The sequence below is a fragment of the Empidonax traillii genome, unplaced genomic scaffold (genome assembly GCF_003031625.1).
Source record: "Empidonax traillii isolate 1590-97213 ecotype Southwest subspecies unplaced genomic scaffold, ASM303162v1 scaffold406:size580191, whole genome shotgun sequence".
NCBI classification, from domain to species: domain Eukaryota; kingdom Metazoa; phylum Chordata; class Aves; order Passeriformes; family Tyrannidae; genus Empidonax; species Empidonax traillii.
The window spans coordinates 329802-343068 of record NW_020955599.1 but is presented as its reverse complement, the minus strand read 5'-3'; the positions used below and the strand labels follow the sequence as shown (position 1 = coordinate 343068).

The following is a 13267-nucleotide window of genomic DNA, read 5'->3' as shown; positions in this document are numbered from 1 at the left end:
CGTTTCCCTTCCGCCCTTAAAGGGGCCGCGGCGGGCGCGGTTGGCGCCGTTGCGCCATGCGCGGGCGGCCATGCGATGGCGGTCGGTGGTGCTGGGGCTGCTGCTGGCGCGGCTCGGGCTGCAGGCGCTGCTGGCGCTGCTCCCCGCGCTGGCCCGCGGGCTGGGCCTGCACCCCCGCCCGCCCTACCCCGGGCCCGGGCCCGGCCCCGCAGCGCCCGCCCTGCCCGCGGGCCGCGGGGCGCCGCTGTGGGGGCCGGCGCGGGGCGATGAGTACGAGCGGCGCTACAGCCGAGCCTTCCCCCCGCAGCTGCGGGCGCGCCTGCGGGACGCGGCCCGCGGCATGTTCGTGTTCGGCTACGACAGCTACATGGAGCACGCCTTCCCGCGGGACGAGCTCGACCCGCTGCACTGCCGCGGCCGCGGGCCCGACCGCGGGGACCCGTGAGTGCCGGACGGGGCTGGGCACGGGTGGGGGACGGGGATGGGATAGCCGTGTATCCATAGGAATGGCTGCGGGGGGGACGGGGGCTGGGATATCCGCATATCCATAGGAATGCCCCGAGGGCGGGGCCGGGCCCTTCCCAGCGCTCGGCGATCGGTGACGGACGTTTAACGGGAACACGGGAAGTGCCATCGCAGCGGGAATCACGGAGCGGTCTGGGTTGGAAAGGACCTTAAAGTCCACCCAGTCCCACCCCCTGCCATGGGCAGGGACACCTTCCACTAGGCCAGGTCCAGCCTGGCCTTGGACACTTCCAGGGATGGGGCAGCCACAGCTTCTCTGGGATCCTGTGCCAGGGCACCCCCACCCTCACAGCCAGGAACTTCCTGCTAATATCTAATCTTAGCCTGTTCTCTGTCAGTGTGGAGCCATTTCCCTTTGTCCTGGCACTGCAGGCTCTCGTAAAAAATCGATCCATGTCCTTCCTAGGCTCCCTTCAGGTACTGGAATGGAGTTCTCTCCACTGAGGGTGTCCGAGTGCTGGAACAGCTGCCCAGGGAGGATGTGGAGTCTCCTTCACTGGGGACATCCCCAACCCACCTGGACACATTCCCGTGTCACCTGCTCCAGGTGGCCCTGCCTTGGGAGGGCTTTGGCTGGATGATCTCTACAAGTCCCTTCCAACCCCAATGATTCCGTGATTCTGCTCTTCCAGCTCCAACCTCAACATCAACGATGTGCTGGGGAACTACTCGCTGACGCTGATCGACGCGCTGGACACACTGGCGGTGAGTCCTTGGGCTGGGGGCACTGCCTGGACTCCCCTGGGACCTCCCCAGGCTCTGGGTGCTCCCCAGGGCTTAGCCAGGGCGTGCTGGGTGTGTGGCAGCAAACAGCTGGATCACGAGCCAGCAGTGTCACACGTGGGTAATAAAGAGTAGTTGGAGATGGGTCAGCAGAGATTTCCAGAAGAGACAGAGGAAATTTTGGAGCTCTTCCTCAAGGCTCAGGTGAGATCTCTCTGGGGATACTGCCATCACTCTGGTGCTCAGGAAGGGTGGATTTGAACTGGGTCAGGTGTGAGTTGCTGAGAGATCAGTCAGGAGGAGAGTTTGTCTTGTTCAAGGTGACTGGAAAAGCTCTGGTTGTTTTGCTTGGCAGAGAGGGCCTGACTGACACATAGATCTGTGTGAAGAGCAGTGAAAAGGAGGAGGGGAAAAACCTGTGAAGCTGCTTCTCACCTGCATTCCTGATAAAATTAGAAGATAATGTGAGAAAAACTCAGTTTTCTGTCAGTAGTACCAATGGTGTAGTGTCATGAGGAAGAGCCCCTTCCTTGAACTCCTTATACATGTTTGGAAGACCCCATTAGGTTTCATTAATCTCATTTTTGCAGCCAGGGTAGGTTTTGGGCCTTCTGGAGCGTCAGGGCTCACTGATGAGCTGGATCCACGTGGTTTGTGTGTCTCTGCTCTGGTGCTTTGAGTTATTAAACCCTGCCCATTGCTACTTTGGGATGGCAGCAGTGGTGAGGAGCTCTCAGAGCTCTCAGCTGCTTGAACGTGGCAGTGCTGAGCAGAACTGAAAGCAGAAGAGGGAATGTTTGACTGCCACAGTGTTTTGGGCTCTGTACTATGTGGCTGATGGTGTGTGGCTGAACAGTGCCTTCCTGTCCTCAGTCACCAGTGCCACAGTGGCCTTCTGGGGCACTGCAAAGCTTTTTTTCTCAAATAGAAACCTTCTGGTTCCCAGAGCTTTTGTGTTTCAGAAACTTCTGCGTGGGGGAAGCCTGTTTTGCTCCTCGTCTGCTCAGATCAAACACATGATGCTTTCCCACTGGGTGTGGGTGATGGGGAGAGCTGGCACATGCTTTTAGTCCCTGTACATCAAATCAGACTTCATTGTTCTGCAAGTTGCATTCTGTTTTCAGCTGAACTTGAGCCTTAAATTGATAGTTCAAGAAGTTTGAACACTCCTGTGCTAAGTCTGTTGGTCTGGGTGTGAACTTGATATTTTCTGTTCCCCAACCCTCTTCTGAAGCAACAATTAGACAAAACGGCTTTGTTTTTCTGTTAAAGGTAATGGGAAACTCCTCAGAATTCCAGAAGGCAGTGAAGTTGGTGATTGACACCGTTTCATTTGATAAAGACTCAACAGTCCAAGTTTTCGAGGCAACAATCAGGTACATTGTGCTAAGTTTCAGTTTTAAAACAGCTACAAGGTTAAAGACTTGGTGTGTGTAATTTAAAGTAAAATCAGTGATAAGGATGTCTTTGGTGGACTTTATTCCTTAATTATTCATCCAGTAAGTAATTTCTTAACCTTCTAAGAAAATATTCCATCCTTCCATAATTAATTCTCCTGAGTCAGTGTTACCTGAAGCAGTGAGACAGTGGTTGTCTCACCTGTGCTTGGCCTGCAGACTCTGCTTTTTTCTTGTTGCTCTTGCAGCAGAGACTCAGATCTGTGCACAACAAACAACCCTGCCACGGTTTTCCCCTGATTTTGTTCCCTTTTATGGACTTCTCACTTTCATTTTACATGAGAAACAGGCCTGTCTGCCTTGGAAATGGGTTTAGATACTGTCTGATTTTAAATGGTTTCATTTTCTGGGTGTCTTAAACAGTTCTTATTTCTGCTTATTTCTGCTAGGATACTCACTTTATATAGCAACCTACCGTTTGCAGGGCCAGGGAGGTCTTCACTCCTAAATACATTGGAATATTGCTACAAGGAATTTCTGGGTTAGGTAAATTTTGCAGGACCAGGTTTTGGGATAGTGTGGCTGACAAGCAGCATGAATCTGCATATTTTCACTAGTGTGTGTGTGTGAGAAACCAAATAATTTTCTGTAGTGCCTGTAAGGTGCACAGAGTAATAATTCTATTTAACATGACACCACTAAGAGTTTACCTGAACAACAAGGTTCAGATCAGACTAAAAAAACCTACACTTTCCTTTTCCCATAGGGTTTTGGGAAGCCTGCTGTCTGCACATATCATAATTACAGACAGCAAGCAGCCCTTTGGTGATATGACCATCAAGGATTACGACAATGAGCTGTTGCACTTGGCTCATGACCTCGCTGTGAGGCTGCTCCCGGCCTTCGAGAACACCAAAACTGGGATCCCGTACCCTCGGGTAAGTGAGCACACCCACCCTGGGCAAATCAGCCCCAAGGAGCGAGTCACCTGTCCTGCAGCTTCCATTTGTGCCCCTTTTTGTGCACTTAGGGTGTTGAACCTGCTCAGAGTTACCTGGCAGTGATGAGGGGAAACTGCCCTAAGTGTTGGTGACACTGGCAATGCTTAAGTTACTCCCTGTGGGTAGGAAATGTTTTCTTTAGGCTGATTTTTCACTCTGTGTTCATTGTTCACTCTGGGTCAGGAATCATTTGTTTCCGTGCTGTTTGGCTGGAGCATTCCCTGTGTCACACAGCAGCAAACAGTACTGTCAGTAAGAAAGTTCAAAAGAAATACCGTGAAGACAAAGAGCCGAGGAAAGTGACTTTATTGGTGACTTGCTACAACTGTGTTAAAAGAAAACTCCTAAATGGGCCTTGGAATTTGTAATTTTATTGCATATTGCTCAGTGACTACCCAACACTGTGGTATTCTTGGATGCTGCATCCTCCTGTTTTAAGCAGAGGCAGTTGGCAAGGAGGGGGATGTCAGTTCTACTGGAACAACTCTAAACTGTAAAACTATAATTAGCTCTTGCTTGGCTGCTTTTAATTTCTGGGGACAGCAGTACTGCTTTTCCTGCAGACCTGTCAGGCTGTAGAAACGTGAATTTTCACTTCTGTTCAAAGTCTGGTAAAACAGTTGAGGGTGGTGTAACTTCCCCTCAACGTTGTGCTCCGTGGGGAAGTGGAGGAACCTTCACTGAGGAAGCCCTTGGTTTCAGGAGCACGAGCTGAGGGGGAGCAGTGCTTGCACCACCCTTGAAAAACCTCAATATATAGTGGAAAGGATGAAAAAGAGGACTGAAATCTAGAAGGATTAACAAGTACAAGGATAGGAAGATTAGGATTTCCCATTTTGAGCGTGATGTTATAAAGTGGGAAGATGGATTTCAGGAATTCTACAGGAAACCTTTTTGAACAAGCACCAGTATGTTGCCTTCCTATCTCTGTGCACATTTCATGCTATGTATTATGCAGAAACTAGTCCAAAGGCTTTCTAATAAATCTGAGAGTGCAGATGTGAGCACAGCTGCAGGAGGCCCAGCCTTCTCCCTTCAGCACTCTGTACCTGCCCACAGGTGAACCTGAAGAAGGGGGTTCCTGCAGACAGCTACAACGAAACGTGCACAGCAGGAGCTGGTTCCTTGCTGGTGGAGTTTGGGATCCTCAGCAGGCTGCTTGGTGACTCCACGTTTGAATGGGTGGCCAGGAGAGCTGTCAAGGCCCTCTGGAGCCTGAGGAGCAATAACACTGGACTGTTAGGTAATGCCTGGTATTGACTGGCTCCATGTTTAACCTGCCTCAGCCTCGTGCCATCAGGCTACGGGTTTCTTATATGTCATAAACTTTGTCCATCTGCTTCCTCTGTAGCTGTTCTGTCACGTTCTCCTCGTGTATTTGTGTTGATCAAATGGCACTTGGTGAGAAAAACAGTCTTGAATGACTCCTTAGGGCACAGGTTTTCAAAGATAAATTTCTAATGAAACTGAAGGTCCTGATTTGTACCCCCATTAATATAATCTGGATTGGCAGATGACTAAAAGTACTAAAACAACTGCACTTGTGGATGTTCCTTGGTTGAATCCACTGTAACACTTTATTTGATTCTAATCTTTTATCCTTTCTCCTCGAGACTTCCTGAACATGTAATATTTCCAAGTCTTGACTCGTGATGATCTTTCTCTGATGTACTGGGCAGCTGCAGACTAAAGTTTTTGTCTGTTCTGAAAGGAAATGTTGTGAATATCCAAACTGGCCATTGGGTTGGGAAGCAAAGTGGATTGGGAGCAGGGTCGGATTCGTTCTATGAGTACCTACTGAAGTCCTACATCCTCTTTGGAGAAAAGGAAGACTTGGAGATGTTCAATGATGCTTACAGGAACATCCAGAACCACTTAAGAAGAGGGTATGTTGTTTCATCTGAGCTTCTGTTCCTTAAGCACTGAATACTCCAGCAAGATGAGAGGCTGGATATAATGCTTTTGTGTCATGCCCTAGAAAATCTGTGTTCTCTTTTTTTCTTTAAAAAAGAAAACCTTATTTCCACGGTAGTCACTGTGGAAATAAATGTTAATGCTCTTTTTACTCCTTCCTCAGCTGATCTGTGCAGCATTGTGGGTGCAGGGAAGTTAAACTGGTTCCTGTCCCAGTTTTTAAATGTTAGGCTGAGAGAAGGCTGTGGCACTGCAAAGGAGATGTGTTAAATTGGCTGGTTTGGCTCTTTCTAGTAGAGATTCTTCAGACAGAACTTTAGGATTTGATATGCATACATGAATTAATTAATTTTTCTGAGGGCATGACTGATGTTTTGGTTCATTTCAAAATTACCTTGAGCCCAGCACTGTACATCTGTGGCTGGTGGCAGAGCTGTGAAGTGGAACATGCATTGTGTTCTTCTAGAACAGGGAATATTTACATGTCCTTGCTGTTCTTGGCAGTCGAGAGGCCTGCAATGAAGGTGAGGGTGACCCTCCCCTGTACGTGAACGTGAACATGTACACGGGCCAGCTCATGAACACCTGGATTGACTCTCTGCAGGCCTTTTTTCCTGGACTGCAGGTAAGCCTCCGTTCAGAAAGGCTGGTTCTGATCCTGGGCTGGGAATGAGTTGGAGCAGCTCTGAGCTGAGCTTCCACCCGTGGGTTTGCATCTGGCTGCTCTGATAAGTCTCAGTTCAGCCTCTGCATTAGCATAACAATGAGGGCAGGCCTGGCCTGTTCCCTGCTAGATTTGAGGTACTTTACACTTTTCTCATTTACCCTCAGCATTTGTATTCTGTGCTGTGAGGCTGAGCTCTGCTAAAGCTTTTACTGCAACGGAATGAATACATTAGTGCTTTTTTTTTGGGTTGGGGTTTTTTTTTTTTGTCTCTTAAGAGGGGAGTATTTTATTCTATGCCAGGTTCTCATACAGAGCAGAGAGCAGTTTGCTGGCTTGCAGCTTTAACAGGCTTGTTTATGGCTGTCGCTGTGCCCAGGTGTTGATAGGAGACATGGAAGATGCTATTTGTCTCCATGCTTTTTATTATGCCATCTGGAAGCGTTATGGAGCTCTCCCAGAAAGGTACAACTGGCAACTGCAGGCGCCCGACGTTCCCTTCTACCCACTGAGGCCCGAGCTGGTGGAATCCACATATCTTCTGTATCAGGTATTTCACTCCTCTGACGTGGCAAATCACGTTTTGGCAAAAATGGTTTTGTTCAGAAAGTCACTTTTTCCACCCTTAACCTCCAGCCAGATGAAATGTGGTGCCTCTGGACCTGCCTGCTCTGTGGAGGTCTCTGTTCAGGCACCACGTTGTTGTGCAATGCAGTTGCTGTGCTGTTTGCCTCAAAAACAGCCTTTTTCGTAAGACAGGCACAAATGAGACCAAACAACCTCTTCAAAAAGCTGCTGGCAGAGTTTTACGAGGCAGAGACTTGTGACTTCTTAATCAGAATTGTGGAAGTAAATGTAACAGTGTTCCTTGCAATACTGTCCAGGCACAGTCTCCAGCTGGCAGAAGATACAGTGAACTAAAATAACTGTCTGGCTACCAGAAAGTTATCAAAGAGTTTGGATTTACTGCAGGTTTTACTAGGATTTGCACTAGAGCAGATGTGAGAAGCTTGCACAGACTAATCCAAGTCATGTTCCTGTAAAGATAAGTTTGCAGTGATACACGAGACTCTGGTACCATGAGGCCTTTGTTGTAAGTGTTATTTTTACAAGATTTCAAAACTGCTGACTCTAACTCTTGTCTATCTTCCTTATTTAGGCCACAAAGAACCCATTTTACCTTCATGTGGGAATGGATATTCTGCAGAGTTTGGAAAAATATACAAAAGCAAAGTCAGTCTTCAATGTTCTTTGTCTTCTCTCACTGCTTTATATATATACATTTTATTATACAAATATTATCTAGAATCCAGTCTGCCACATGTAGGTAAACTAGAAAACCAACCCTCCATGAAAGCCACAAGTGATGATTTATTTATTGGGCAACTATTTCTTTCCCATCTGAAAGTGCAATTATGGTCCAGTGGCAACGTTATACATTCAGAATTTTATAAGTGCTTTTGAAAATGCATTATTGATAACCAGTTGCTAAAAGCTGGTGAAAATAGTAGTTGGGATTTTTCCCATGGATCCTTCAAGAACATTTCTAACCTAGTGGGCCCATGGCGTTTAGCTAAACTGGACAGATGACCTCTAAGGTACGTGCTGTTATGTATCAGCTTCCATTTCTGAGCTTAGACTCAGAGGAACGACAGGGATTTCTTTATACATTATTATTAATTTACTCACTTTGCAGACAAATGTGTGCTAACCGCTGGACTGTTAAAACCTTGCAGTTAAGTGGGGTTCACATGATTACAGACCCATCAGAACACCAGAACCAATAATCAGGGAGTGCAAAGGACTTGCTTCATTTGAACTTCACCCCTGACAGCTGGAATGGTCTGAAGTAAAGCAAAATCTGGGGAGCACTTGGAGACCAGAACAGATGGGAACTAAACCCAGACTGGTGTTAAATCTTGCAGGTGTGGCTACGCCACGTTACACCACGTGGTAGAGAAGACAAAGGAAGATCGAATGGAGAGCTTTTTCCTCAGTGAAACCTGTAAATATTTGTACCTGGTATGTGTATGTTCTTCATTTCCAGGGTGCTGTTCACCACCACGGCAGAGAGAGGAGGCAGGAGGTTATTGGTTATTAATTAGGAACTGCTGGGCTCTGGGGAAGGGAGGGGTTAGTTCTTGGGGAGTATCAGTGTGTTCCTCTAGCTTTGATCTCACCCCAGTCTCTGAGGGTCGGCAGCTGCCCACATGGGTGTCCTGAACCTGGAGAAGCTACAGGTGGTGTGGGGGAAGCTGAGAAGAGGGAGCAAAGTGAAGGAAGGTGCTGCTCAGCTCTGAGCTAAATGGCTGCTTGTAGCTGTCCTGCCTCACAGCAGCCTCTGAGTTCTCCCCACTGGGCATTGGCAGTCACAGGAGGAGGCATTTGGGCTGACCTTGCCTGAGCTGCTCTGAAATCTCCTTTAGTGCAGAAAACCAAATAAATCTGTGACTGAGCAGGATGCCAGCCTAGAACTGCCCGCACAGAGCAGCTTAGAAAAATAAGGGCAGTTTCAGTTGTGTGAGAAATTTTTCTTCTGCTCCCCTTTTATTTTAACTGCTAAAATCAATCCCTTGCATGGAGGCTATTTATTTCCACTTGCCCTCACATTATTTAGCAACAAAACCTGTTTTTGTGTGCGTTTTTCACTCGTTGCTGGGACGTGAAGGATGTTGAACTCATACTATACCTGTCCCTCCTATCTCTTGTTTAGTTGTTTGATGAAGAGAATCCAGTGCATAAATCTGGAAATAAGTTCATGTTTACTACTGAGGGGCACATTGTGTCTGTGGATGAACGCTTCCGGAACTCCCTGTGGGAAGACATCCTCCCTGGGGAAGAGGACAGCGCCGAGAAAACCAAACCCACTGAGTTAAAGGCAGCCAACTTCAGCTCCAACGTAAGGAATGCACAGGCTGCTCCTCTGGGGGGGCTGGGGAAGGCTGAGGCAGTAGAAAAAGAGCCACTTGGAAGTGTTGCTGTAGAGCTCTGCAGTGTTTCCTTTATAAATGTGAAATATCTGAGAAGCTCCCTTGTGAAAAGCACTTTCAGCAGCTGAGCGAATGGGTTGGGATCATGTGCGTGATTAGATTGAAGGTGAAACCTGTTCCCTTTGGAATATTTCGCAGCAGTTTTTTCTTCTTTGTTAATTTATTTCCAATTATTTTTCCCTTCCCCTTTTCTTTGCCCTTAAAATTTTCCACTATTGCTGTCGGGGAGAAAAGCAGAAGGTCATTTAAACAAAGTTTTTATTTCCTCAGAGTGGTTTTGAGACCTGTAAAGGTGACCTTTCTTAGCCAGGCCTCAACTGAGCACAGAGCTACGGCCCCAGTGCCAATCACCAGCCAAAATAGATCTGGTTTTAATTGTAGAATGACAGAATGGTTTGGGATGGAAGGGACCTTAAAGATCATGCAGTCCATCCCCCTGCCACGGGCAGGGACGCCTTCCACTAGCCCAGGTTACAGAACAATATTTTATATCCCTGCCAGGAGGTTCTAGGATAGTTCCTTTCCTCCTCCCCCCAAGTCCTCCAGAAAAAGAGCATTATTTTAAACATTCACAGTTGTCATAGTGAAGGAAGTCTCAGTTGAACAACAAGCTGTGCTGTGTTTGGAAGCTGCAGCCTGCACCGAGGAGACGCTTGCTGCTCAGTTATGGGGTTTGCTATGGAAGTTTGAGAAGAGCGAGGGGAAGTTGGGACAAAAAGAGCTGCAGTTTTCTGTACTGGGAGGAAATCTGCTGAAAGGATTGCAGAGGGGATAGGACTGCCTGGTTTGGGATTTGAGTTCCTAAGAATGCTCTGGTTTTGTTAACAGTGTAACAGAGTTCCTGACGAGAGGAGGTACCTGCTGCCACTGAAGAGCATCTACATGAGACAGATCGATCAGATGGTGGGACTGATCTGAGGGGCTCTCCAGACAAACTTCCATCAGGAGGAGTGTGGGATTTATCTGCAGACTTTTCTCCCCCTTCAGCTACTCACCTGCACCCACCGAGTCCCCTGGGTATCCCCTGTGCTTGTTGTCAGTTCTAGACAGGGGGGGAGATGGAGTTCAGCTCCTGAACTGTGGTAACCTCACACGCCACCTGAACAGAGATCTCTTGTTTTAAGACTTCCTATGAAAAATGTTGTTGCAAATGAAGGCTGAATACGTTTTAAAAGAAAAAGAAAGCCAATTGGCATGTGCCACTTAGCTACCTCTCTGTAGCTGTATTACAAATGTCCCTCTAGAGAAGGGTCTGCTATTTAATTTGAAGTGATCTCGGGGTTGGGGAAGGAATGGGAAAGTGCAATTTCTTACACCAAGTTGAATTACAGAACTCTTCTGACTAGCAATACACAACCTTAAGTACTACTCAGGTAGGAACCCACTGGGTTTTGCTGAAACAAAAATGCTCCATTTAGTCTGGCAAAGATAACTCGTGGTGGTGTGTAAAGCTCTTGGTATAGTCTGATATCCCTCATACAGCTGGGTAGAATTTGCAGTGTTGCAGGAGCCTGTAGCTATAGAAACCAGTGAGAAAACAAACCCAGGTGCCTTTTTGTAAGGGAATGGGGGGAGGGAAGGGGCAAATTGTAGAGCCACTCAGCTTTTCAAGCGGCTGAGCACTCAGCTGAGCAGAAGTTCCCAAAGTTTCCTTGTTTGCCATGTTTTAGTGCCTTTTCAGGAGACTGCTGCTAAGAGCTGCTATAAGAGTACATGGAGAACAAACTATTTCACATTCCTGACAGCATTCATGTGTTAGTGCCTTAAGTTTTCTTCACTAGCAGGGGAAACTGAGCTTCCTCAGGAAGTTGGATACAGTATTTCTAATGAGCTGGTTGCAAAATACAGTGGAACCCAAAACCACTTAAAAAGAGATGTTTTCCCTTTTTTTTTTTTTTTTTAAGATACTGGAAAAATATAATCTATGAATTTTCAGGAAGAAAGCAGGTAAGGGATTGAGGGATGACAGAAAATTGAAACCAAAACAACTTGTTCTAAACATAACAGTTTTGTTTTTTTTCCAGTGGTTCCCTGTTGCTTACATGTTTTTAACTTTTGACTACAGTTGAAGTAGTAGAATGTTACTTGAGGTTTAATTATTTTTTAAATTGAAGCTCAAATACAAGAACAAACTTGGTCTGTATTTTCACCTTCTTACAACAACATTGGTTTTCATAAACCACGTGTTGCAATTCAAAACATTTCTAATAAATATGAAGTTTGTGCTGGAGAGGTTATTGTTGGAATGTTTTAATATACAGACATATCTCAGGGACTTCGTTGTGGGATCTTCTATTCCATGAGAGTTGAATCTTGCATTCAGGCAAAAAAAAAAAAAGAATAATCAAGTCTTCTTAGTCTTACTGTGTTGTTTTAAGGGGTGAAGAGTTAGAGGGGAAGATGTTAAGATTTCCCCAAACATTGCAATAGAATGGGTTGTCGTGATGTTTGAGCAGCTGGCAATTCCAGCTCCTGGAGAATTGGCTTTGCAAACATATCACTGGAATGTCTGAGTTGCCTGTTTCAAAGGAAAGCATTCATCGAAGGTGTTGTGATGCAGAGAGGTGTTGGGAGAGGCTCAGGGGGTTGGTTCCTGCCCAGAGCTCGCTGTGTGCTCTGCTCTGTGCAGGGGTGAGGAAGTGCAGTGGCTGGATAAAGGGAGGGAAGGATTTCTGCCTGCCCAGGGAGGCAGAGATGTCTGGGCTCTGAAATCCTCTCCTGGGCCAGGACTTCCAATCCAGCTCTGGGATGAGAAGTGTGTGGTATTTTGGAAGCCCAGCACAGCTCAAGTCATGGAGGAGCAGATGCCAGGATGGACATGCCCTAAGTGTGGTGGTGGTGGCTTTTTCAGGTCTTGGTTTGTCCCTGACTGCCAGTTCAGCTCTGAGTGTGTGTGTTACACCTTCCCATCACCTCTGTGTTTAGTGCCTTCTGAGGGACCCAGGGGAGGGGTCCAGCCCGGTGTTATGCCCAGAATCTGTTCCAGGGTTTTCCTCAGAGAATTCCACGACCATGATGAAGTTGCACAACTGTTCTGCCATCGTGTTTTCCCTTGTGGTTGCCAGAAAGAGTGAAAGGCTGTGGAGTGGGAGCAGCACAGGCAGGTGTTGCAGCCTTTCAGCCAAAAATTACCAGCTTCCCGTTAGGAATTGCTTTGGAATTTGTGTTGCCAGGTGATGTGACAGGCATCTTTCCACAGGAATGGTCTTTATCCTCAGGAGGCTGGTGCTGCCTACATGGTAAAAGACTCTGTGTTCCTTCAGGAGCCACCTTTTCTTCCTCTTTGTTTTAGAAACGCTTGGATCCATTTTTACTCTGTACCAGGGCACATGCTATGCACTAAAATGAAAACTTTTGTGTAAGTCAATGATATCAAAACGGAATTGATAACCCTGCTGGAATGACTTGCTGAAACAGGCTTTTGTATTTCGTGGTATCATGTGCAATATCAAGTTTTCCTAATTCAAAGTGCCATGTATGCTTAATTGTTGTTTATCCATGAAGTGTTTAATGGAGGGCAGGAGATTTTTGAGAGGACCAAATACGCTTTCATGAAATGTCCTGAATTTTCAAAACTTGGCTTAGACTTTACAAATCTGCATTAAAAAAACAGTGTGATTGACCACTTTGATGTGTGTTTGTCTTTATAGGCTAGTCCTTGTAAGGCCATCGTGGTGCTTGCAGGGGATTTCCCTGCACCTTCTGAGTGCTGGATTTTCATCTGGTTAAAGCAAGGGGTGACTCCAACAGGCCTCTTTCTTCTTCCCCTGCCCCCTTCCACTTTCTCTCCCTGAGGATTTGAGGGGCAGCTGAGGGCAGGGAGTGATGTGGGATGCAGTGAACTGTGGGAGCATCGAGCTGCTGGTACCTGAGTGAGTAGGCACTGACCTGCCTGTGGTTCTTGGTACTGCTTTGGCCAGTCAGTCCAGGAAGAACCTGCTGCAGGTGGGAATTCTGAGAACCTTGCTGGGCTCTTTCCAGTCACTGGATAAATACCTGGAACACAGCTCATTGTGCTTGCAAACACCAACATGGAAACCAGCTGACTGACCA

At 47.0% G+C, this 13267-nt stretch overlaps 1 protein-coding gene across 1 annotated transcript; it reads left to right on the top strand.

Annotated features, from left to right (window-relative positions):
- Nucleotides 1-70: 70 nt before the first annotated feature.
- Nucleotides 71-12839, top strand: EDEM1 (ER degradation enhancing alpha-mannosidase like protein 1). The gene is made up of 12 exons (XM_027893789.1): nucleotides 71-441; nucleotides 1158-1230; nucleotides 2521-2624; nucleotides 3412-3583; nucleotides 4706-4889; nucleotides 5358-5532; nucleotides 6065-6185; nucleotides 6604-6774; nucleotides 7384-7457; nucleotides 8150-8246; nucleotides 8938-9123; nucleotides 10043-12839. Exons 1-12 carry the CDS (start codon nucleotides 71-73, stop codon nucleotides 10130-10132), a joined length of 1818 nt encoding a protein of 605 aa, XP_027749590.1. The 3' UTR covers nucleotides 10133-12839.
- The last annotated feature ends 428 nt before the right edge of the window (nucleotides 12840-13267 follow it).

Excerpts from the sequence above, each read along its gene's own strand:
- EDEM1 (XM_027893789.1), top strand. The coding sequence starts at position 71 with ATGCGATGGCGGTCGGTGGTGCTGGGGCTGCTGCTGGCGCGGCTCGGG. Across the intron at positions 3,584-4,705 it reads CTGGGATCCCGTACCCTCGG|GTGAACCTGAAGAAGGGGGT; the intron begins GTAAGTGAGCAC and ends ACCTGCCCACAG. Across the intron at positions 7,458-8,149 it reads GAAAAATATACAAAAGCAAA|GTGTGGCTACGCCACGTTAC; the intron begins GTCAGTCTTCAA and ends TAAATCTTGCAG.